This window comes from Anser brachyrhynchus, assembly GCF_964034855.1.
Source record: "Anser brachyrhynchus genome assembly, chromosome: 2".
NCBI lineage: Eukaryota > Metazoa > Chordata > Aves > Anseriformes > Anatidae > Anser > Anser brachyrhynchus.
This window is the reverse complement of record NC_137695.1, coordinates 97,925,282-97,951,367: the sequence shown is the minus strand read 5'-3', so window position 1 is coordinate 97,951,367 and position 26,086 is coordinate 97,925,282. Positions and strand designations below refer to the sequence as shown.

Sequence of the window (26,086 nt, the reverse complement as noted above, 5' to 3'; positions counted from 1 at the left end):
AAAAAAAAAAAAAAAAGCAGTGTCCCCGTTCCTTATAAGGCAGGGGCAGGCTTCAGAGGGGCGGTAACGGGTTATTTCAGCGGAGCTCCTCCAGCAGAAGTCGCAGCAGAGTGAAGTTGCATTGAAATTACGAGCCCTTCATCCCCGGCGCCGAGCAGAAAAACTCCATCAAGAGAGGAGACATCAGGTGAAATAAAAAAAAAAACAAAAACAACTCATCACACAACTTGATCATGGGAAAATCAGGTGAGCAAATGCTTCTGTGCAGTTGGCTGCATGTTCTTACAATGGCATCGCTCGGTTTTGTGCTGCGAAAGCGTTCCCGAAGCATTAGTGGCTTTTCTCTGAGCAGGCTGCTTTCATTTGTGCGTGTTGCAGGCTGGGAGGAGCATTCTCTATGACACAGTGAAATGGGACCGTTACATTTAAAAAAAAAAAAAAAGGTAAAAAAGAAAAAGCAACCCCCCCCAAACCTGCAAAATGTAGAGGTTGTATTATAAGCCTGATAGCATTAATAATGCTTTGTGTATAGCTGCCTGACAAAACTTCCTGTGCTGCAGACAGTCCGCAGACTTGCTGGCTTGGAGAGAGAAGCTTTTTTATTGCCCTTTCTTTCAGAAGGATTTAGATTTAAGCTCTGGTTACACTTTCACCAAGTATAGGCTGGCTGGGCTCAAAAGTTCTTCCCCAGCTGTGCAGATTTTTGTGAAGATTTTTTGTTTCTGCTGGCTGTTGGTTGCATTATCGCCTGCTCATCGTTGTCTGTGGGCCTGGGTCCTGCGTTCTGTGTTGGAGAAAACCCCTCTGAGGCTGCCTTAGAAGCTGGAGACCTTAAAAAGAGAGAGCTCACGCCCCAGGGCTTGGTCCACCCTTGTCCCGTTAGAGCCGCGAGCAGTTCCCCTCCAACAGAGGCGTGCCTAGAGCCTGGAAATCTGTGCTGATCTTTTGAAACTGCTATGAAGCTGGACGGTTTATTCTTGTTCTTGTGGTTAGGATGTTATTTCTGTAACTAGTCAGAGCCTGGTGGCATGTTATCTACCTGTCCTTTCATAAAGAGTACGTGTGGGACATGCTTGGTAAAATCCACTTAAAAAAGTCTCAGAAAATTCACTTAAAAACACAGGGAAACTTGAGGAGAATCTGTGTGAGGGTAACGTTCTGATGGGCCCCAGCATGGGTGTGTTGAGGTTTCTTTCTCTTTCCTTTTTAAAGGTCAGCAGCCGTATGAAGTCTGAGCCCTCTGAAAACGTGGCTGTTGCAGGGCTTGCTCTTACTGCCCGGCATGCGGCGGCAGCCTGACAGCCAGCCCAGGCTTAGCACCACATAGCTGCCAGTGTGCGGGCTCGGCCCCATGGCCTGCAGTCTGCGTGTTTTCAAGTGGGTTGGGATTAGCAAAATTACCTTACAACCTTTTAAATAACTCAAGTCGCTCAGAAGTACCGCGTTCAGAAGTTCCTTGCTAGTGGCATAAAAGGTACAAGTGCCAGATACGCCTAGCATCCCTGTGCTACGTTAGCAAAGTTGGTTGGGCAAAGGCAGTAGAGACTTGATGTGCCCCTCACAATCCCAAACAGATCATAATCTCTTAATTTTAATGCCCAGTCTCTGCAAATTGCTGATACAGTTGTAAGGCAATTGCTATCTTTAGCCCTGCACACCAGCTCTTTGTTTCAAAATTAGGAGCAAAGGCAAACCAGAAATTCCTTTCACGGAGGCTTGGGTATTGTTTCCTTCTCTGGGAATTTATACAAATAGAGCTTAAGATCTAAGTACATCTTATTTTTTTTTTCTCACTTGTGTCATGCTTTTCAAATCAATGGCAAGCTGGGTCCGGGTTGCTGCCTTTGAACTGTATGAGGTATTTTTTGGATGGACCACAATCAGAGATCCTGTCCTGACAATTGGTTCATTGACTAAATCTGCCCTTTTCACCGCCATGAAGTCTCTAAATTCCTGTCTGAGATTGTTCGGTGTTGTTTGCCTTTGAACGGGTGAAAGCAGCTATTAGGAAGAGTACAGCGTCCTCTGTGTTTTGGGTAAAACATGGCGTGTTCCAGCCGTGGTATTACTGAGGACACACAGCTGGCTTAGGAGATGTGGGCAGGTTTCTCTGTACTGGGATGTGTGGAAACGTAACAGCTTGGGACCGGTCTGACCTCTTGGTGACATCCAAAGAGTGCATGCTCCTCTCCTGGATCAGAAAGACTACAGCAGAGATTACCTGAAGGCATAAATTTAGTGAATAATTCATGATTTGTGAATTAGAGCACCCCTAACTCACATAAACTGGGGGCTCTCTATTTTAGAATAAATGTCTTCAGAGCAGTTTCTTTACCTTTGTATCTTTGGTGAATTTATCTTGAGATCCTAAGCGTCCCCAGGCAGATAAATCCTGCTGCTTATAATCGCAGTTCCTTGCAGGAATTTTGATAATTCTTTGTAAGTATTACAGACGTAGCAGTGTTTTTGCTTCACTTCATAAGACTGAGCGCTGGAAGACATCAGTACCTCTGACTCAGCTTCCTTGGAAGCTGCAGGCTGCTAAAACCAAGTGCATACTGAAACTTCCCCATCAGACTCAGAAAAATGCCTCCCATGGAGACAACTTTTGCAAACACTGAAGCAAAACACGGGGACCCCCCTCTGTCCTCCCACTGGTCTTCTCTTTTTACGCAGCATTTGGGCTAGCAGGTGGTGCGGGCTCCCCTCCCGTGAGATCTCAACCCCCTCCCAAAAAATACGGGTGAGCGTTTTCAGCAGGAAACGAGCCGATGGTGAGCTGGCTGCTCTTTTTGTTGGCGTGCTGCTACGAGCCTCGTCGCGGCACAGCTCTGACCCCCGTGCAGCTGTGCGCGGAGGCCGGGGTCCCGGAGCAGCCATCGGCCCGGAGGGGTTATCCACAGCAGCAGCTGCCAGCCCTGCTCAGGAAGGCAGCTGGCTGCCAGCGCCACTCCTCCGCACTGGGATGGCTGGGGAGCTGGCCGAGAGAGGCTGTGGAAAGTCTCACTTCTTCCATTTCCCCTCCGGGAAAGGGCTCTCGCCCCCTTCGCCCTCTGAAATCCCAGCAGAGGTGATGGGGAGGGAATCAAGCGCTCTTTGACTCCTGGCTGCGGGGTGCAGGACACTCAGACAAAGAGAAGAATGGGCTCAGTAAATATTGGGTATCTTTTTTACAGTGTTTGGCTTCCTTATTTTCTTTCCTTCCCCCCCCTCCTGCCACTGCAAATGTGGGTGGGTCTCCAAAGAGGTGGCTGGGAGTTACCCACTGTGCCGCGCGTTGAGTCAGTGAAAAAATAAGCAAGGGCCACGAAGGGGTTCCAATAACAAGAAGAGAGATATGAATCAAACTCAGTGCAGTTTTTCCTTGTTGCCTTTAGGCTTCCCGAGAAGCATGTGCTGGTTTTCAGCTTTGAAGATGCATATTTGGAGCAGGGTAGAAAAGGGATGTTCGGCTGATCTGAAGGGAAAGCTTGCACTCGGCATCTCGGGAGGAGACAGCTGCAGCAGCTCTTAACAAAAGCTCAAGGATCCTGGAGAAATGACCTGTTTGCTTTCTGAGAAATGTGATACTTGCAGACTGACAAAATGATGATGCGTTTTGTGTCGGCTGGTTTTGCAGGACCCGTGGGGATAGAGGAAATAAATGCCTAAACTGCAAGTAACCAAGCATGCACGTTTGGTAACACTGGGGCATTTGCAGAACTTGTGATTAATGCAAGTTACTGGCAGTTTCTTTTTACATCCCAGCTGAATTGGAGGAGTAGTAGGAAAAGGGCCCTTCAAAAATCAACCTGATTCAATTCAAAAAGTCATACTTCTCCAGTTTTTGTGTGTAGATGATGCTAATTACTCAGTTCAAGTTCGGTGAATGGGAAATAGAGGAAAATCTGCCAGGAAGGCATCAGGCTTTAGCAAACAATATTCAGGGCCTAATTTTTATAATCATATTTTAGGCAGAGGAGAAGGCCGACAACTGGCCAGTGGCGCAGCAGCCGTCCCTTGTAAGAGTGGTTACTCCTGTTTGCTGCTAGATTAGTCGCCTTAGCTCCTGGTGGTCAAGGCAGATAAGCACCAAAACAAGCATGAAGTGGCTCACAAGGAATGAGACAGAATAGGATGGTCTCTGTTAACAAAGATACCTGCCGAGGTTTCCCATGCCATGCTGCTGCACATCAAAAAGCATCAACCCTCCTTCCTGGATCCCTCAAGAAATCATTCTCAAAAATAATTAGGCGTGAAGAAAAATTTTATTACATCCCTCAAGAAATCATTCTCAAAAATAATTAAGCGTGAAGAAAAATTTTATTACTGAAAATTAGTGAAAACATTCAACATAAGACCTCATTTTCTTTAAACAGTACAACTGTTAGTTTCTATCTTGTTTGAATTTGAATTTGCCTTGGTTGCTGCCCTGTGTACAGGAACCAAAAGTAAGAGAAAATGAGTCTCTTGATTGTAACTGCTGAGTCGTTCATTGCCTATCTCCACAGGCCAGCAGAATATTTCAGATAGCTGTTTTGGTAAAGGCCATTCTGTTCTCCAAAAGATTAGCTGAAGCATATCAACGCTGTGTTTTTACAGGCAGACATAAGCAAGTTCTGGCCAGTCTTTGAAGGTCTGGACAGAAACTGTGTCTGAGTCAGGCTGTGTGGCCCTGTGAGAAGGAGGAGGCAAGGCCAAGCCTGTGGCTGATAATTCTCATTCAGAACTGGCCCACGTGCAAGCAGGCATTAGCCTGTAAGAGATGGCAGTGGCTGTGGGTGTTTTGGGGGAAGACAACATGGGCCTAGTTAAGGCCACCACAGATATTAATTAGTATTATTCTGTGTTGACTGAACTGAAGTTACCAAAGTGAACCTTGGCTTTCAACAGAAATCATGTGGGCTTTGCCTGGTCTCGGCTTTAATTATATTTGTTACAGAGCTGTATGAAGTGGTTAAGTTAACTGTCCTTCTGAAGGTTTGCAATGCCACCATTGTAGTGCAGGGGTTTGGAAGCCATCTTCTAATTTACACTGTGAGGGCCACGTCCAGGCGGCTTCTGGAGATCTCCAAGGAGGAGACCCCACAGCCTCTCTGGGCAGCCTGTGCCAGTGCTCCATCCCTGCACAATGAAATCGTGTTTCTTGGTGTTCAGACCACAACTGTTCTTCTATATCTTCTATATCACAGCTGTATGACGACTTATGACCATGGGGGGTATCTTCTCTCAAACTGCTCTCATGTAGCGCATTCAAATGAGTTAGGGGCTTAAGAGTGTTGTTTATTGCTGAGGAGCTGGGGATCATGTTGCAGTCATGCAAACCCAGTGGCTGAAGCTCAGATTAGGTAGTAGGGAAGCCTGATTTCTGGTATTGCTCACTAGTGAATACAATCACACCTTATTTCTTCAGAAAGTACTGTAATTAATAACTCTCAATAAATAGGACGTCGGGAGAGAAGAAGAGAAGAAATGAATAAGATTGCTTCACTTCGTCCTCCTGCATAGTGTGATCAGTAGGTTGCTTGGGGATTTGGTTTTCAAACCATGTGTACCCTAGGAATTATGTCCAATTAGATTTAAGAATATAAGGCCTTATTAATGAGAGGGTCTCAGCCTTTTTAAAGGGTTAGCAGTTTACTCACTAACCGTCTCTCAAGGGTTGTGCATGTGTGTCATGATTACAATATTAGTGGTCCTCTATAGCAGAATAGTGGTAAAAATAATGCTCTCTGATTATCTCTCATGCAAAGCCAACACTGGCTTCTCTAGATTTGATGAGCAGTCATTTACAGTCTTAGGCATGATGACCACTCCATGATTGCAGCTACTTGGTTGTTGAAAGGTTTGCTGGTCTCGTTATTTGGAGGGGAGAGGGGCTCCAAGCAAAGCACTTCTCCTCCCGCGTCACTCTCCCCCACAAAAAATGAAAGAGAGCTTTGTTTTGTCGGTGTTCAAGACTGATTAGCTTTTTTTTAATATCTCAGAAGGCTCCACTGCTTCTCTGTGCTGTGAAGTTTCCCATTTACCAGGTGTTCCTTTTTAATCAGTGGAGTCAATTGCCTAACAGTTTATAAAAGGCCTTAAGTGAGGAAGTAATCAGCACTGTCTATTATGGCAAGAATAGGATTTGCAATCAAACAGTGACATGACTAATGTCATTGAAACATTATTACAGCAGTGGTTTCATATTCTCAGGCAATATGCCTCAAATTGGGAATGGGGGAGAGGGGGAACAATGTGTTACATCACATGGCACAGGTAATGCAAGGTTATTAAGCTGCCAGTTTGCTGTGGAGGAAACGTGGATAATAAAATGAGTGGGGAGTGTGTCCGTCAGATTCAATTTACTTGAGCATCTTACTGTTGTCCTGAAGCTCATCCCAGTGATAGGCAGGGGTGTAGCAAAACTTAAGACGTAACTGAGTGCTGAGGGGCATCAGAGAATCTTCTCCCTGAAGTGGGATCTCCTGAACTGAGGGGAAAGCTATTTTGAGCAGACTGATTAAACACAATGAAGTTCCAGGAAACTACTCTCATTCAAACTTGTGTCTAATTATAAACCCCAGTTCTTTGCAAGCCCTTAAGCAGTATTTTCTCTGCTATCTCAAAATAGGATAATTCAGGTTGGAAGGGAAATAGGTTACCAACAACTATGGTATCCCCCATAAAGGCCCATTGTATGGGATGGAGGTGTTGCCTCTTTATTGTATTCTTGGTTAAAAGGTATAAAAGAAAACAAAGAAACCCCACCCAGGATATAATGGTTTTTGAATATGGTATCATTTTATCTTTCCTTCCCTTCAAAATGTATATATGATTTCATTTCCTCTATGTGTTTCTAAGCAATCAGCCAGTTTTGTTAGAGTATAGGGGAGTTTGGCACAGGAGAACGTCAGTTTTTTTTGGTTGGAAGTGATGCATGAATTGGCATGTCAGATCCATGCTCCCGAATGATGTATTTAGGAATAGCTTTAAGGACCAGTCTGTGAAAACACTTTTATCCCAGATGGGGAGCAAGAAGGTGCAGTCAAACACATGGAGTAAGAGACATGAAATATTTGGTTTTTGTGGCTTTGCAGAGGTGAACCAGCATAAAAACACTATGGAGCACTTGTGTCCTCAAATCAAAGCAGAGAGTCAAAATGCAACAGGTGCAACTGTCTTCATTTAACCTTTCTCATGTTAATTAAATAGCCATCATTTCTCCATTAAGAAGCAGTATGCTTGTTGTGTGAGAGACTCAGCTGTGGCTAGTTTCTAGAGAATGATTTCAAGTGAGGACAAAAATTTCTGATAATAAATATACCAGGTCTCTTAGGTCTAGGTGAGAATGTGGTCATTGACTGAGGTGGTTTTTACTTAACGATTTTGTTTGTTTGCTTCCAGTCTGTTAATATACTTTGAGAAGTTTGTCAAAATAGAGTTATCCTTACATATCTGGGAGGGTAATAAAGGAATTCTTCATATAAATACTTTGTAGTTCCTAAAGCTTCTAAGAAATTTTCTCACAAAGCCACTGGGCATATTAAAAACTGTATTTGCTGCACAATCTTTCCATGCTCCATTTCTTCTGTTAGAGTAGAGCAGTTCTGTACAGCCAAGGGGGACTGAACAGATTTCATTCTTAAAGATGAGATATACTCGGTCTGTAAACAGTTAAATTTTATGTTTGTTTGGTTTTTTTTTGTCCACTTTGTGTGTACTCCATGTATTCTGACACTTGACTTCTTTCCGCCTGGATCATTAATGTTCCTCCCTGTGCTCTGGGCAGGAAGGAGTGTCGAAATAATGTGCAGTATCCTGGGCAATATGAGTCACATCACCAAAGTTGTTGGTATCAGTTTCTTTGCATTTACCTCTTCCCAAAAGAATGGGTTCTTTGAAGCGCTTTTTTCATCTGCCTTCAGAAATGTGGTTCTAGCTGCTACATGATTACCCTTCTAATTAGTTATTTTGGGGCAAAACTGAAAGGTGAGGTCACTGTCTTCGTTTACCTGCAGTGCACACACAGAGTGGAAAGGTGAGGTCTATGTCATGGTTCAAAGATATATTGAGATAGGCATTTTGGTACGCTTCTGGGGAGGATTCTACAGGAGGTCCATTTCTTGTTGACTCTGTTATGTGTTAATTATCTGAAGGCAAAAAGAAAAACTTAGTATCTACGCAAAGTACAAAATTGCCGGTGAAGATTAACCCATAAACAATAGGGCAAAGAGCATTGAGAAGACAATGACACTTCTAGAAATTGACACCATGCTCTTCCTTGAATCACTGCAGTGGATACTTAGCCATTAAAAACATGTGTCTCTTTTACTACTCAAGTGTATGCTTGGCATAATGCTGTGGGCCCTGAATTGTGACATAAGGGCTACCCACAGCATATCTATTGTGTAGGTATTGGGTGGAGCAGTTTTGTGTTTGTATTTTGTGAAATATTTTACTGTTAACTTTTCCCCATGTCATCTTGCAAGACCAGTGGAGTAGGTCCAGCTGATGGCTGCAGAGGTGATACAGAGCAGCCAGTATCACGGAGGACGTGTTCAGATAACTCGCTTCTGTTCTGGTGGCCAAACAAAGGGGAGAGCAGAGCAGGAGAAGACAAGGTTAAGAGAAAAGGCAGGAAGGACTCAGGCATGAAGAGCACTTCACCTGAGAGAGGTAGAGTAGGTTGGCACTGCTTGGGGGAAGGAAAAGAATGGTGAAATATAATACTCGGGGAAATAAATCTGATGGGAAAAGTCAACCTAGATGCCTCTGCATGCTTTTTCAAACAAAGCTGATCAATGAACCTGAAAGTCCAAAAAGCCTGCAAGGTGTGCTCTACTACAAGGTGGTCTATACTACATCATAGCCTGTAAATTCGTTGTCATGTGCTGTCATATCTTAGGCAACGCTCCAGGGGAATCTAAAACAGGTAAATGTTTGAATAACGAGAAACAAACAACTGTAGCTAATAGCTTTAATTGTTTTATCTATTAAGCCGTGTAATGATTCATGTCCAAAAACAACTTCCTGGCAGTAGGAAATATTTTTTTCTAGCAGTTTAAGCAGCCTATGTGAAGGGGGAAAAAAATACATCTCCAGAGCTGCTTGGGAAGCTATTCGCATTTGGGTGGGAGCCTGAAAACTCCCGTTAACTCTCACTTTTAATATCTGGCTTCTCAGTGTATGGAACATTGATTAAAATGGAAAAACTTAACATGTCTTCCAGAACAAATCTGAAATGTATTTGGCAGTTGGGCGTCCCTCTCCACGCTTCGGAGCACAGAGGAGAGGCAGTGGAGAGAGGGAGGTGGTTAGCACATGAGCTTGAGTCACTGTAGATAAGTGTTTATATAGCAGCCACCTTTGGGGAAGGGAAGGGAAGGGAAAGGCCCCCAGGCACCGCAGAGTGGTGTCTGCTATAGCTGGAAGAAACTGTCTTTTTTTTCATGTCTTGTTGGCCTTTTGTAGATCAAAATGTCAGCACAGAGCTGGGTTGTGCAATGTCTGTTAATAGATGGACTGACAATTGAAAAAGGCTGCATTTCAGTTAATTTCAAGCTTTTTTTTCCTAGAGTTTGAAATTTTTTATTGCAATCAAAAACAAATCACTTGAATAAAAACATTCATACTTGCAGATCAGATTGTTTATCTGCTATTTAATGCTGAGCAGATGAGAAATTAAGTCCAGGCAATAACAGCCACAAACTCTAAGATGGTTTTGTGCAGAAAAAAAGGCAGCCTGGATGCAACTGTGATGCATGGGATGCAACTTCCAGTGCTGTGCATTTCAAATTCTCTGATTTGTGGGCTATCTTAAAATGTCCCTGCTAGAAGGACGGACCCCTGCATCAGTGAAGTTAAGTCAACTGTAGGCTTGCTTTCCTCAGTAACCTGGGGTAGACGCGTTAGAAATGGGCCATGATGCAGCAGATAAGAGGTTTAAGATCCTGGCTCAATAGCATCAGCGAGCTGTGAGCAGTGGCAATAAGGATGATGGAGGAGTTTTGTTAGCAAGGGGTGTGTGGGTGCTTACACACTGAAGTGGGTGTGCCTGTTTTATTTGAGGGTATGCAATTTGTGACACAAAAGTGAAGGCAGACCTAAGAGGAGGAATGTGGTGGGCAGACCTCATCTCACTCAACAAGATTCCTATTGCTGAATTCTCAGCTGTCTTATGCCAACAAATTTTTTTTGCCAAAAAAAAAAATAAATCTAGCCCGCAAGCGTGTTGATGCAGAATATATTAGGTCTATGCCCACAGCACCACTTTGGTCCAGAGAAATGGACCAACTCAACTCCATACTCTGTTCTAAAGTTAAAAGGCACTGAGTGAGACAGTAATGGCTTTCTATGTGCATTTGGACACTGAGATTACCTTAGGTCACCATATTATCTTGAAGCTGTTTTTAAAACTAGCGAGAACTCTGGCAACAGCTAAAAGTGTGAGTGTGGGTTGGATAATTACCTTAGAAAAGCATTGCAAGAGCAGTATATGCACGCTGACAGCTACACTGTGGGAGAATGCATCACTACAAACAAGAGAACAGAGTACAAGCTAATAAAGGAGGGGATGAGTGATTATAGTTGTTAAAATCGAGCAATGAGGGAAACTTGAGAAATCTAAGGCTAATAACAGGAACAGCTTTCTAGTCATGAGATCTATTTGGGCTTTGAAAATATCTTACAAGGAAAATGATGGGAGTCCTTCTAATTAGGACTTATTATCTAATTAGGACTTATGATTATTAAGATTTATAGAATAGAATATAGAATTATAAAGCTGATACTAAATATGTCAGAAATTATGTCACAAGTTGCATTAATAAATGTAGAAAACTGTATTACAGTAAAAATGGAGTAAATACTAAAATATCTCTTGGTCTGTTCAGAAGCTTCAGCAGTACATAAAAGTGAAAAAAATACTTCTCTCTCTGTCCTGATACCCTACTTCAGGTTCCAAATCTCTCTTGATGAAGGAAATTCCACCGGGTGACCAATTCCAGGGAAGATTATTAGATACTTTTTTTCCTGAAACTTGAAAAAATATTCAGGAAGGCAAAAAAAAAAACCAACAACAAAAAAAAAACACAAACCACAAAAAAAGAAAGAGAGAGAACATTGCCATCAAAGTGAATCACACCTGGTTTGCCGCTGTGAGTTAGCACTTGTCCTCTGCCTGCTGCTGCTGAAATTCCCAGGTTTACCAACGGTACGAAAATTTTTTTTTTAAAGCTTTGTAATAAATTCAGAATTCAGATATTTACCAAATACACTCTAGCACAGGGGATTAAAAAAAGAAAAATCCTCCCCAGCAGTCATTTCCTTCGTTACCACCTGCTGTTTGTGACAATTATTCGTCCTGAGCCAAACACAGGTGCATCTGGAGCGTTCTGTGAATTTGTGATATGTAGCGCCTACAAAGAATGCTGTGTGTTTCAAAGCCTCTGCATACTTCTACACATTTTAATATCTCCATTTTATTTTGGGAGTGTCTTGACTGATACAAAAAATTCTTGCATACCGAGATAATAATTTGCATATTTAGTGTATCTCCTGAAAGGACTTAATCCTTGCTTACTCTGATTTCTTTGAAATGGCCATGCAGTGCATAGAGATCTTGAAATGAGAGTCAGTCAAACTAACTTTAAATCACCTTGCTGTTGCAGAAGGGAATGAGGTTCATGTTTTCTTCAACCTTTAGTGTATCTGTACCATCCCACTGGGAGTGTCTCAGAGTTCCTGGACAGAAGGCATTAATGGTTTGCTTCATCCTACTCGTAGGTAATGAGCATGGTATGCTCCTGTTTTTCAGTCCAGCCTTCTCCAGGATCTTAGTCTACAGGGTATGTTTTTCTGTCTTCTCTGATGTCTGTATTTGACAGACCTTTCCAATTTTTTGATGTGATTTCAGCTTCCAAACAATTTGCTGAAGAGGTCTTGAAAGCACACAATGACTACAGGAAGAAACACGGAGTCCCCCCATTAAAACTCTGCAAGAAGTTAAACAGAGGAGCCCAACAGTGAGTTCACTCCTTTCTTTTCTTTAATGAGATTTCTGTCACTTTTACTGGCTAGGCTTGCCTGTGCATACTGCAAGAATACTTGCCTTCTGATATGCTGATATTCAATGAAAGCTTACTGGGTGGGAAGTGAAGGATCCTACTCTTTTTGTCTCCCTACCCAAATCTTTTCTTCCTTTCTTTCTCTATCACATAACACTGGCTAGTCACACAGGCACTTCTTTGGCCACAAGTGTGTGAATCTTCCTTGCACCCTCTTCGAGACATGGGCTGCACCTTTCTACACTCGTGTGTCTCCTTTGCAGAGGGTAGTTGCCTAAAACATGCTTCACCACCATCTCTGTCAGATGATGCACTGTTATCTGCAAAAGAACCTCTGCTGCTGCTGAAATAGTGCAGAAAATAAGTCTTTCATGATAGGAACTGATGACTGGTGTAAGATCAATGAAATCAAAGAAGTAATTTCAGATCAAATTGTCTGTCTTCCTTCCACAAAAGCAGTCAGTATAACATTGTTCCCTAGTCTGTCAGGAGGGACGCACCTTACCTCTTCTCCAGTGCTGAAGACTGTACAAACTCCCTAATGTACAGTTAGCATACAGTGGATCCAACTTCCTACTGTCTGATTTAAGCCTTCCTTGCAGAAATTTTAGTCCCCTACCACTTCTCCTCTTTGCTGTAGATGTGAAAACCAGATTATTTCCTTTCCCTTTACAGCAACATTTTTTCAAAGTAGTTTTCATGGAATCACAGAACAGTTGAAGTTGGAAGGGACCTCTGGACATCACCTGGTCATTTTTTTTTTTCCAGGCTGAGGAATAGATCTTCACAATACAAAGGAAATACTTGAAGGGGGAAATGATGACTAAACAATTCAGAATATAAATGTCTTCACATAGTAGCTAAAGACTGGTCAGCTCGATCCCTGCAAATGTGATGTCTCATCTCCCATTAGGCTTTCTACCATAACTCTGCAGAGTTCTCCATGCTGGCTGGCCGGGAGCCAGAGAAGCTGTAGTGTTTCCAGAACCCAGTTTATTGTCTCAGCATAGTGTCACGCTCTGTCATGCAGATGCTACAGTCCCCTCATGCCCAGACCAGAAATCCCTACCAGGTGATGTGCTGTACAGCACGCCATGTACATGGCTTGTTGATGTGCCCTCTGACAGCACTCAAAATCTAATTCTGTCCTTTTTTTCCAGTTTTTGAGACACCACGATAACTAGATGCAGTATTTCTGGAATGCCAGTGACGCGTCTGCATACCTATGTAATCTTCTGAGCTTTTCTTCCTGTTCTTCAGAGGTTTGCTTTGTTCCCATTCTACATGGTGCCTCACAACGAGGAAGAGATTTCACTGACTTGTCAGCCACACTTCTTGTCTCTTCAAACTTTTACCGATGGTTTGAACGAATCAATTTATATGAATAGTTCAGATTATTTCTGCCAAACAGGCATTGCTCCACATTTATCTCTAAGTGTGCTGTTGCCCTTCCTGGGTATTTTTAGGTCCTTCTGGAATTCCTCACAATCCTCTCCAGTCTCAGCTGACTTTCCTCACTGTGGCGAGCAGCAGTAGGAAACCCTTGTTTGTTTGCTGCCTGTAACTTACTTTTAAGTATTAAAAGCATGTTTGGAAACTGGTGTAACTGGTTGGTGGCAAGAACCAGAAATGTTTTGTTCTGAATAGCAGACATGAAATATCAGAAATCTCATATTTGCCAAGACAGTTTGTGCACAATCTTAAATTCAAGGAAGAGCCTCACCTTTACTTTTGGATATATCTTGTATCTTTGTTGGTAATTATCTGGTCTATCTCTGGTTAATTTGCTCTGTTTCTCTGCTTGTGTTGAAAATGGCCTATTTTCTACTACTTTCAGTCCCAAGAATAGAGGCAGGCTAAATAAATTGACTATTGGATCCCCGTTTTAGGATGACTGAGTCACCCTCAGCAGGTGTCTGTTTATCTCTGACTGTAATGAAGCATAGGGTGATGATTTCAGACACAAGTCTCATGCTTCCAACTGCCTGATCTAGAGTGAATTAATCACCATCACCCTTTCTCTTGAAGCAACTTGGCTGTGGTCTGTGGCATAATGTGTGGATTCCTTTGCTAGGTATGCGGAAGAGCTGGCTACCACGAGGGTCCTCAAACACAGCTCCGAGTCTGCTAATGGAAAATGCGGAGAAAACCTGGCATGGGCATCCTATGATCAACCAGGTAAACTTTCTTCTTCTCTTGCTGTCTCACAGACACTAGATAAATGGCCTGTTTCATGTACTTTGGGCTCAGGGCATGAACGAGCTGGATGCCTTGTCTGGTTGCAAGGGCACCCCCATTTCCTCTGCTCTGAAAAAGCAGCCACCGCAGCCCAGCCCATGCTGCATGGGGGCAGGATGCTGGTGTGCAGTCACCTGCGCGTGCGGAGAGCAAGAAACGCACATAGGCACCAAAGGGGTAATGAACTCCTGTAGTGCTCTATGTCCCTTTGGATGTAGGGCTTGGTGGCTAGGCTGTTCTGTTTGTCCCAGACGTGGCGTTACTTGGAGTGCTACTTCTCTGTCCCTGGCAGGAGAGAGGGAAGCTGTCGGTGCCCTGTTCTTCACCTTTATCCTTAGTTTGCCCTCGCCTAAGAACGGGCTGACCACAGGCCAGCTGTGGTGAGGAAGATGGAAATGTGGCAATTGCATACAACACAGCAGTTCCTGTTCGTGGGGGCAAAAAGGTTCGGGGAAGCCAGAGAGGGAGAGGCAAGTGTACTGGGCAGCAGCATCTGGTCTCTTCTGCTCTGTCAGTAGGCCCTGAACCTTTTTCCCTGCCTTTGTTTCTGAAGACAAAGTGCTCCATGCATTTTCTGATCATAAATGTAACATGCAATTGACAGCTTTCGGTTTGGGTGCCCTAGGAGCTGAGATTTGGCCGTGCTGGCAGCCTGTGGTGAGCACTTAGAGTTACGTTCAGCAGGCTCTTCCCTCTTTCCTCCTCCAGCGTGCAGGGTTAACGCCCCTGCCTGCCGAGAGAGCAGGTGGTGTGTATTAAAAGTCACCACTTGCCTTCTTTATTCCCATCCGCCCCTGGAATTCCCAGTACAGTCTAGAGGAGATTGAAGCTCGTTTCTGCAGACTGTAGGTCCCATTTTAAGGGCCTGGCAATTTTAGGAACTGAGTTTCAGACTCAGGTCCCTGGGTCTAAAAGTTCCAAAAAAAAAAAAAAAGGAACCGCTAGGTTCCTTTGCAAGTGCCAGCTCTAGGCCCTAGTGGATATGTTTTCATATTGAAAAAGAAAAGCGGGGTGGAAAAATACAACTGGATCTACAAACATTTGGCATTGTGTCCATTGCGAGAGTCTGAGGCAAGACTTCAGAATAGCATGGGAAAACACAGATGTATGGCAAAATTTGCACAGTGCCTATGACTCACTGGCTGAGCTTACTTCTTCCTTCTTGTTTGCGTTAATGGCCTGAGCTCCTTCCCCCAAGGTTAAAGAAACAGGATTCACTTTCAGAGAGCTGGAAGAAAAACACACAAATCCTTCCATAAATTTTATAATGCCAGTCCTTTTCTGGATTGCATTTGTTTTCTTCTATGCACTGTTTCCATGCATAACTTGCCAATTTTGAACAATTTCATTGCTATTTGTTATCCATGGGGTTGAGTGCCTTGCTAAGAAAATGAAGCTACATCCTCTTTTGTTCTGTTCTCCATTTCCTATGTAGCAGGATCATTCAGAGTGTCAGAATGAGAAAACTAGTTCTTCAAAAGAAGTTGTTCCCCTCTCTGGGCTTAGTCTTCACCTCTGTGGAGCTGGTTCATTCTTTGTCTTTTTCTCATATAGTTCCCTTTGGATAGTTAATTTGTAGCCTGCTCAATGAGGCTGAAATTTGTATTAGGCATCTATTCAAGGGCTTAACAAAGGGAGTCTGTGTCTTCCAGTTTCCTTCCCAGATAAAGCAAAACTCAATAAACCTCCAGCATACTGTGTATTGTCTGTGAAAAAGCGATCCTGTTGTTTGTTTTGACTCTTAAGGAGTTCCGTAATAATGCCAGAAGATGTATATCCTGTTTCAGAAAAGATTTAAGCTTTACATTATAAGGGCATTCTAGCCTGACCCTCTCCTGGCACAAGAATCTCTGACATTGTATTCAGGATTTTGGAGTTACATAGCCTAAAGCTGTAGCTGGAAATATGTTTATCCCTGTAATCCAAGAAATAGTTGACAGCTGTTTCCTCCCTCCAAGTCCTGCAGGAACTGCTCCGTGGCAGGCTTCTCTTTATCTGCGTTCAAGTAAGTGAGCTGTCATCTGCCACTGATGCGAGAGACCACAGCCTGCCTTGGCAGCTGTAGTGTGTCAGGCTTCTTAGGATGCCTCGCGCCATTGCTCGCGTACCGGCAGGCTGGAGGCAGGCGCTGAATGATTAAATTCTGGTTGGGATGAACGGTGCCATGAAGAGTGCGATGTGCTGCCCCTGAAAACACTACAGCTGATGGGGGAGTTCGCAAGAGAAATTAACGGGTTTGGGTGATATCATGCAGTGATGGGAGGACCCCAGGTTTGAGGACAGATTTGGTCTAGAGTGCAGGTACCTTCTGCACCGGCCCTGAGGGCACATGCTTTGAGTCAGAACTGTTTCTGAGCATACCTTGAGGCATCTGTGGCTATTGCTCTCCAACACCATGTTTATGCAGTACTGCTAATAAACAGACCCTCATGAACAGTGCTGGGAGTAGAGGATTACTCCCTAAAGCTATTTATCTAGTATCTAGATTCCCATCCAGATAGTTACTTTACTTCTGAGTGAAACTAAAACCCACATCTCCTGCTTTCCACTCAGACTGGTGGAAGGGAGATTGTGGTAACGAAACCTAGAAAAATGATAAAAGAAAGATATGAGGTTTGGGGTACCTGGTTTTTAAATAGATCTTGAATGTGACCTGTATGCTGTAATTTTATTAGAACGTTTTTAACAACTTACTCTGTGAGTTGTCTTGAAGATTTAAGGTTTCTTTGGTATAACAAGAGACAGTAAGGCTGGCCCCAGAGCAATTAAATGTTAACGAAGCCGAATACAGTTGTTGGGCTGCCACAGCCTTGTGCCTTAATTCCAACTGGTAGTGAGGATGAGAGCGTGTTCCCAGGTGTGCACACACAGACACGCATACACAGCATGCACATATGTATGCAGGTGGCCACACAGATAGGTGCGGTCAGATTTACGTGTACAGCACCAGTGGCCTCGTCCTGTCCCCCTTTCTGGCTGGTCATGATGAAGGTCCGCTATAATATATAGTGTCCACTATAATATTTATATATATAAATTATACATGCATATAAAATATATATTCTAAGAATGGATTTTTTAATATATATATATAATAAAACAATATATTTTTGCTAACATAAAATAATATATTTGAAATAGATATATTCCAGTAATGGAAATCGAACTCCCATTTGTGTCCCTCCAGCAGCTGGGCTCAGACACCCAGTCTGCCCAGTAACTGCCCCTGGATCCCAGTCTCCCCAGTTGCTGGCACTGTGACATACAAACCCCTGAGGCTGCAGTCCCCCTCCAGCAGCTGGTACAGCCCGTCTCACCCATGCACCCACAGCTCCCCGGAGTCCTCTTGTCCCCGTGGTGGCCACATGCTTCTGCAGTGAATCCTCCACAAAGATGTGGCTTCCAGGCCCCTTCAGCTACACACCAGCTAGTCCTCCAGTGCTAGTGCTTGCACACCTGCAGCTGCACTTGCTCTAGTTGCTGGCACCACAGATACACGGTCCCCTCTGCCCTTGGTCTTTTACCAGTTGTTGGCACTTGACCCCCATACACATGCACATAGAATACAACTCCTCACCCAGAAAAAACAGATATAATTGAAATTTAATACGGCAATGAGACAGCTTGCTCTGATAATGTGCAGGGCATGGCCAGGCAAGAATACTGACCAGCAGCCTGTTTGCATGGGGTGGTCCCCTTTTCTCTCTCCTTCTGTGGAACTTACACCAGGACTGATAGTCCTATGTGTGCCTCCAACCACCTGGGGCAGCTTGGGGAGCAGGCAGATCGGCCATATTACTGGCTCTTAGCTTGGCTAAATGCTAAATGAACACTACTATGCTTATTCTGTACCTAGGATTGATCAGAACTATACTTGGGTACGAATTCAAGGATCTTTGCACCAAACTTTGTGTGATGTAGCTGTGCCCAGAGAGTCATGGTACTGACAAAACTCATCAGAGTAAGACTCAGCCTGTTCCAAAGTGAGCAGCTGGTAAGTCTATCTGAGCAGGTCATCAGTTGGCTATCATTAGGAGAAGGGTGGAGTTGAGCCACGTTTCCATTGAAAAAATGTTGAAACTGTAAATGTGGTTAACAGCGATGAAAACAGGAAGGATATTTAAAGAAAGAGCAATAGACTCATTGGTTCTGCAAGTGGAGCAACGGAAGAGAAGCTGCAGCACTGACTGTAGGACAGATCTGGATGTTTTTGATAGAATTAAACTTCTGTCATTTCTGCTATAATCTGCAATGATGGGTGGGAGTGTGATTTCTTTTCCGTGTTTTTTTTTTTTTTTTCCTTCTTGAAACGCATTTCAAACAATCATCAGCCCATGTTCGGGGGGCGAAGAAATGGGAGTTGTTTTCAATGAAGCATTCAAATGCAAGGTCAATCAATGGGCACTGAATATAACTGCATCACGTATCTTGTAATAACTTGAAATGGAAATACTGGGGTCAGTTCTCCAAACCAGCATGTCTGAGGATGCAAGTTGCTATCCAAGGGGCTAGGCTGAGCACTCTGCTCTCCTGTGTTCTCTTTCTGTTCATTTTCACCACTGGGCTCATGGCAGTTTTCCCACAGTGACCTGTGTATCAGCTGTCATTTTCAAAGGTGGTTTATTGCTTACTGCTCCCCAGGGGACAAAAAATCAGAAGAAAAGTACATTTAATCAATAGGTACCTGCCTGTCTTCTCATATGGTAGGAACTTTCACACAGGTACCCCTCATCTCCTGCAGAATCTGACAAATACAGTTCATCCCCTTCACTTCTGAGCCATGTCTTCAGCTTGATTTCAGGGCAGAGTCTTTCACATGTTGCCTAGTCCTTTGGTCACCCTCCCTCTTGCCAGGAACAAGTCAGTCTTTAATTTCTCACAGCCTCTGATGCAATGACTCTTTCATTCAAGGACAACTGCAATACTGTGCAATGATAACCCGATCCTTCACATTTGAACAGAGAGCATAGCTATCAGCCTCTAGACTTTCACTGTCTGCCTGCAGTAAGTTAGTTGCAAGCTTAACTGCTAAGGCTGAGAATTAACACATCATAACTTATCTTGCATAACTGTGCTCGTTATCTTTCATGTGCAGGACTGGGGTACTCTTACCTGATGTCACTGCCACCTTCCTTGAATTAAGGCATTACCAGATTTTCACACAGTGGTATTCTTTACATTTAAAAAAAAAAAAGGAAAGAAAAAAAAACACAAAACAAATAAACAAGGCAGACGAAACATGGAGAGGTACTCAGTCAGAACTGTCATGTGTCTTGCAACCTTTCCATTATGCTGAGTTTCAGTTCTTGTTGCATGGAAACTAGATACACTTCTTAGAGCTACAGTAGAGAGAGTGGTGTCGCCTTTCTCTTGATCTACTCTTTTTGCTCTGTATTAATGGATGGAGTGAAGTGCTGATAGCAGTGGAAATGCAGTGCTACATCTGTAAAAATTCATTTATGTAGTGTAGTTATTTAAGCACTTGTATGTACAAAGTACATATGCCTTATAGGGTCTGATATGTCTGCTGTCACACTCCGTGCTTCTGTTTCACCCAGCTTGCCACAAACACATCTACATTCTTCATAGCTGTGAAGTCTGGTGTGGGACAGGATGATTGTTTGTTTTTTATCCTGTGTGTTTTTTATTTTCCCCTTGAATTGCACATTGATTGGTCTTTGCAAGATTTTCAGCCTTCATTTTAGCTTTAGTGTGAGTGACACATGAACAGATATTTTATTTGCATTAGACTTCAGCCATAAAACAGGTCTACAGGATTTGTTGTTTGGTGCAGGGAGAACAGGGAGAGTAGGAACCTGTTATTATTTCCAAAACATTTACTTTGGGAATCAAGAGAGGTTTTGCTACATTTTTATGTAGAAAATGTAAATAGACTTAGTAAGAGAACGCCATTCCTAACAAGCTGTGTGGTGTGGATAAGTTCATCGTGCTTCCACAAAGCTTTCAGAGATGGCAGTTCATTCAATATTTTCTTTTCAGTGACAGCTCTGACAGCCAGATTGCCAGGTTAACGACGCCATCAGTTTAGCAGATTGCACTCATAAGCATCTGAAGTCTAAAGAGGTTAACAACTCAATACCTGACTTCTTAAACAGTGCAAGCGTATGACTTTTTTGCTGCAAAATAGCAGAACATGAGTCATTGTGGTTCTGCAGCCAGTAGTCCACCAGGGACCAGCATTCTTCGTGGCAGTAGTTTTAACATCTTTGGCAGTTACGAGATGAACTGTCTTTGTGTCATACTTCCTGGAATGCTAAGCAGAAATTTCATTATTGATGTAGCTCAAGGAAAAACCTGTCCCTTCTTCCCCCCCCCCCCCTCCATGTTCGACACAAGAATTTCCTAAGAAACAGTAATGGAAAAGAAGTAATGTCTGACCTTTGAGTGCACAGCATCTGCAAGTTATGCTCTGAGCTTCTGCCCTCCGTGCTGTCAGTTTGACCAGATTCATTGTGGATTATCAGAATCTGGTCTTGTCTATCAGATTCCATAATGTTTCAGCACAAAACAGGGGAGGATTGTTTCTTGAGCAAATGTCACAATTAGAGACCTATAGACAGTGCTATGCCACTGACCACAGTTGTGATCCCTAAATAACCGTGGTCAGTGAATGCCTCTGAGGACACGTGCCAGTGCTGGACATAAGGATTTCCATGCAGTACCAGCTCCTAAACAAGTATATTTAATGTGTCTGTCTGTAGTACCCTGAGTTAGAGCACCTCAAAGTGGAAATCCCCCATGGCTCAAGTGCTGAGTGAAAACCATTAAGAATAAATGCATTTAGAAATTCAAAATATTAAATGCTGATGGAAACACAGGAAACTAAGGGATGTCAGGAGGGTCATTTTTCTTTGGTTTGCTTGGAGCTCTAAGGGCTTGGAACTCTTCAAACACCTGGATCCACAGGTCAAAGGCCTCATTTTTTTTCTCAGAAAAACTGGCAAGGTTTTCACTGAAGTCTTTTCAAATGTGTCCCAAGAGGGAGTATCTGCTGAAAGCTGTATGTAGAAACCTAATGACAGGAGCACTCATCTAATATAGGGGAGGTGTGCCTTCACTACCTTCCGGGCTTAAAGTTACAGACAGTTCTGGGCAGGAAAAAAAAAAAAAAAAAAAAAAAAAAAGTATTAAAAACCCAATGTGTTAAATTGCCAGACAGTTAAACATTTTGTTAAGGGCAAAACGGACTTCTTAGCCCACCAGATCCAAATGCTACGCCACACTGGTCTCTGTCGTCTGTAGGTTTTTCTAACTTCTACCCTGCAAAGTTTTAACTGCAGCCAAGAATTGGTGGTAGTATAGTGCTCTTCATTCATTTCACTTCCTTCTTCCTTCCATGAGGATGACCAGAGGGCTGGAGCACCTCTTCTGTGAAGACGGGCTGAGAGAGTTGGGGTTGTTCAGCCTGGAGAAGAGAAGGCTCCGGGGAGACCTTATGGCAGCCTTCCAGTACCTAAAGGGGGCCTACAGGGAAGCTGGGGAGGGACTCTGTGTCAGGGAGTGTAGGGATAGGACAAGGGGTAATGGCTTTACAGTAAAAAAGTCGGCAGATTTAGATCACCTACAAGGAAGAAATTCTTTGCTCTGAGGATGCTGAGGCACTGGTACAGGTTGCCCAGAGGAGCTGTGGATGCCCCATCCCTGGAGGTGCTCAAGGCCAGGCTGGATGGGGCCTTGGCCAACCTGGTCTGGTGGGAGGTGTCCCTGCCCATGGCAGGGGGTTGGAACTGGGTGGGCTTTAAGGTCCTTTCCCACCCAAACCATTCTGTGATTCATCAGCCCCATCCTACCTGAGGAGCATCTCACGACAGAGATCTCCCCGGACTGGGATGAGCTGTTCTGCAGCTGTCTCATGAATCGCCTGCCCGAGCTTTGAGCCAGACTGTGCTGGCCACATAGTCCCTAGCACTTCAGTGAAGAAACTGATGGACTGTGTTTGTGTCTAGAAGCTGAGAAGAACTCAAGTAACTGATGGCAGGAGGTGGTTCACAAAAAACATTGGGCTAATTAGTAACCGTATAGCAGCAGCTGGTGCAAAACAATAGATACTTGGTAAGTAACATGTGCTACCATGTTACCTGTATTTCAAAAACTTTGCTTCAGTAGAGGCTGTTTCTTGGTGTTTCCAGAAGTCCTGCCTTCAGTCGCACAGTTCTCACCAGCTGTTAACAGAAGATCTTGCTGGTCATGCTGTAAGTGAGCTACTTTCTTGTGTTTATGTGACCTGTCATGATTCCACATTTCTTTTGTGTTTCAGGGAAGGATGTGGCTGACAGATGGTACAGTGAAATAAAAAATTACAGCTTTCAAAACCCTGGTTTTTCTTCGGGGACAGGTAAGTTCAGACCGAGCACTTTCTCTTCAAAAGCAAAGCTTTTATTTTAAGAAATTGGCTGCTTTGCTTGTTTTGATATTTTTCAAAAATGTACCTTATTCTTAGGAAAAAATAAAAAATAGGGGAAGCTCTATTATTAAGTTAGAAACTGACAGAAGGGTAAAAGAAAACTGTGAGAAATAAGGAAGTAAGCAAAATCTGTGTTTTTTTTTTTTTTTTTTTTTAATATATTGTATTTTTTCTCCAACTTCAAAGTTCTTAAAAAGCAACTTATTTTTAAGGCAAATTAATTTGTAAATGCCACTGAATTGGAATAAAGTAGATGTCTTACTAAATGGACTGTGCTGTTGTTTACATTGACACATCTTCTACCAAGCTGCATCACTGCAATCACAGAGATTACTTCAGCTATAGTTTGGAGAGCAGCCACAGGTCATTAACTGCATATTGACAATCTGGTGCTGAATGAACATTGTCCCTTGAATTAAACAAGAGATATGCCCAAGCTTGTCTGAGATGAAGAAAATCTTGGTTTTTGCCCATGGTACTTGTCCATGCACAGGGGGAATTACTGATAACACAGCTTGGGGGTGACTAGTAGAGCTAGGCACAAGAAGCCACAAAAGACAGTACTAGTTTCGACAGTTGCACATGCAGGCAGGATGAGGGAAGATGAGGTGGTAGAACTGCTGTTCATACTGCAGGAAGTAAAAAACATGACGTCTTTGTGGAGTTTTATGTCAGATATTCATCAAACTATGTCTTTCATGATTCTCTTACTAGGTATTCTTGTTTGGGAATAGGATATGGAACTGGGAACACTAGAGTGGAACCAGATGAAAGCAGGTTTTTTCAAGACAAAATGCTAGATGTAGAGGTTCTGTTTTGTTTTGTTTTGTTTTTCACACCTTCAGTTTTCTCTCCTGTTCGAGAAAAAAACAGTTTCATATGTCTCTTTCTCCCCACCCCCCTCCACACGTTTAAAGGAATAGTAAAGATTTAGCACCTAAAATGTGTGCATGTATTTCTCTCTTTCTTCAGGCCACTTCACAGCAATGGTTTGGAAGAACACAAAAAAGATGGGAGTCGGAAAAGCGTCTGCTAGTGATGGTTCTACATTTGTGGTAGCTAGGTACGATCCAGCTGGAAATGTGGTAAATCCAGGCTACTATGAAGAAAATGTCCTTCCTCCAAGAAAATAACTTTTTTTTTAAAAAAAAAAAAAAGGTAGTGTATTGTTTAGTGACAAATGAACCTAGGTTTGGACTTGACTGTTTGAAATGAAGTACAATTCAATGACATTTCCTGTTTGACACTGCTGTTCACCTCTCATTACAGAGGAAGCAATTACATGTTGCTTGAGTCAATCTACACATTAGGTCCCTGTTGTTTCTGAGGGGGCTGCAGTTTGTCTGAGGATGAAGTATACGCAGTATTTCTGAAGGGTAACAGTTTATAAGTTTTTCTTTTTACCTCTTTTTTTAAAAAAAATATTTTGCATGAACTCTGTGTCAGCATGTGAGTAAGCACATGTTGAATGTCTTTTTCTTAACAAGCAAATTTGTAGCTTTGTGTAAACTGAAGATACCAGCTTGTAATTATATCATGTATTTCATGTTTTCCAGTATTCGTTAATAACTGTAAATTCTTTGCTCTCTCTGTACTTCCTGCTACTGTGGGGTCAGCTCTCTGCAGATGAGATGGAACATATGCAAAGCCTCCCATATGAAAAGTACATGTATAAAATGTAGGGCAATTCAGACCTGTATGTTTTCATTAAAAGGATCTCAGAGAACACTAAAATATTGCTGGCAAAATTGTATCCATCAAGCAAGCTATAACTAATGTGTGACCAGAAAGCTACTGGAAATGTTTAAATCCTAGCTTTATATTTTAGGTGCTAATATTTAAAATTTGTTTCAGATGAAGTATATTTCAAGCTCAAACCCATCCGACAGTTTACAGTATGTACATTGTCTTATAATCAAATTGTTTACTTCCCTTACAGAAAAGCAAGGTAGTGCCTTTTTTCTTAGATGCATAAAATAATTTTCTTTTGGAGAGCATCTAGGATTTTATTTCTCAGTAACTTATTTTTATTTCCTAGGGAATATCTCCTGCAGGTATCATACTGTACAGACAATAACATTCCCAAATCATAATTAAGAAACATTTGTTCTTAGTTCATATCATTCAATAATAGCAGACATATGTCATGCTGGATAGATGCCTTGAAAAAAAAAAGCATATTTAATTTCTTTAAAAGAAAGCAAACAAAAATTCTAAGGACACATTCTTTTCTTTAAAAATGTGGATTGGACACTTTGGCCAGATTCATATATTCTACTTTAATTTGGGGTTTTCTTTTCTATGTAAATGTTTCATTTGACTTCTTCTGAGATTCTGTATGCCAGAATTTGGTTCATGAAGAGTGCCATTGCAGAAATACTTTTTGTTTACACAGTTGTAATAAACTGCACTGTTACGGCTTGATTATATGTCACTGTGATGCTGTATATTATAAACTTTTTGCTGTAACCAAGAATTTAACACATACAATGAACATCTGAAAATTAAATATTTTTGAATATGAATTACTGAAGTCTTTGCTGTTACCTGAATCTTTGTTGAATAATCTTTAGATTTTGTTTCCAGGATGTTAACATATGACTTTATTACTTATGTAATGACATGCAAATAAACAAACAAACAAACAAAAAACAGCAAGTAGTCTAGTGCAGGAAAGAAAAAAGAGAGACATTCAAAGAAATGATAAATCATAAAGCAGATAAAAAATGGCCATCACCTCTTTACAGAAAGTTTGCACTAAAAGTTTGCATCTTTCTCTGTTGAAATCCTACTTTGTATTTTGTTCAATTTCTGCCATTCCCTCTCTCGGTTGCCATGTTCTCAGTAAAGAACAGTCATTTTACTTCCACATATACGTGTCTATTTAAGTGACTGTTGTCTTGAGGCCTTCCCATCTTCAACCTTCATTTGAGAAATGTTAAATAAATTAATGGTATAAAAATGATTTATTTTTTTTTTTTAATAACATTGCTGCTGTTGGCTTTATAATTACTTGAATAGTTGATGCATGTATCTATTTGAGTGAATCAAGTCAGAATTTTTCTGTGCTGCCACGCAGTAGATTTTTAATGTCAGAACTGGTAATGTAGGTAAAGGGAGGACAAAACAAAACCAACTTAGTCATTATCTTTATTTAGAATGATAGTAGAAAGTGAGCTTTCTGAGCTTTTTAGAAAGACCATGGTGTGGTGGTGTCAGAGAGAATCTGACATGGAAGGAACACAAGCCACTCAAATAGACCCAATACACACTTCATACACCCTACAGAGTTTTCATGCAAGCAAGCACAAGTATAGTAATTAAAAATAAAATTAAAAAAAAATCAAAAACACCCACAAACAACAACAAAAAACAACAACAACAACAGTCTGTC

General features: G+C 42.3%; 1 protein-coding gene across 1 annotated transcript; it reads left to right on the top strand.

Annotated features, from left to right (window-relative positions):
• Positions 1 to 81: 81 nt before the first annotated feature.
• Positions 82 to 25,217, top strand: GLIPR2 (GLI pathogenesis related 2). Its single transcript, XM_080579354.1, has 5 exons — positions 82 to 246; positions 11,879 to 11,987; positions 14,104 to 14,207; positions 22,546 to 22,623; positions 23,665 to 25,217. The coding sequence occupies exons 1-5, from the start codon at positions 234 to 236 to the stop codon at positions 23,823 to 23,825; spliced, it is 465 nt and encodes a 154-aa protein (XP_080435480.1). The 5' UTR covers positions 82 to 233; the 3' UTR covers positions 23,826 to 25,217.
• Positions 25,218 to 26,086: the final 869 nt, after the last annotated feature.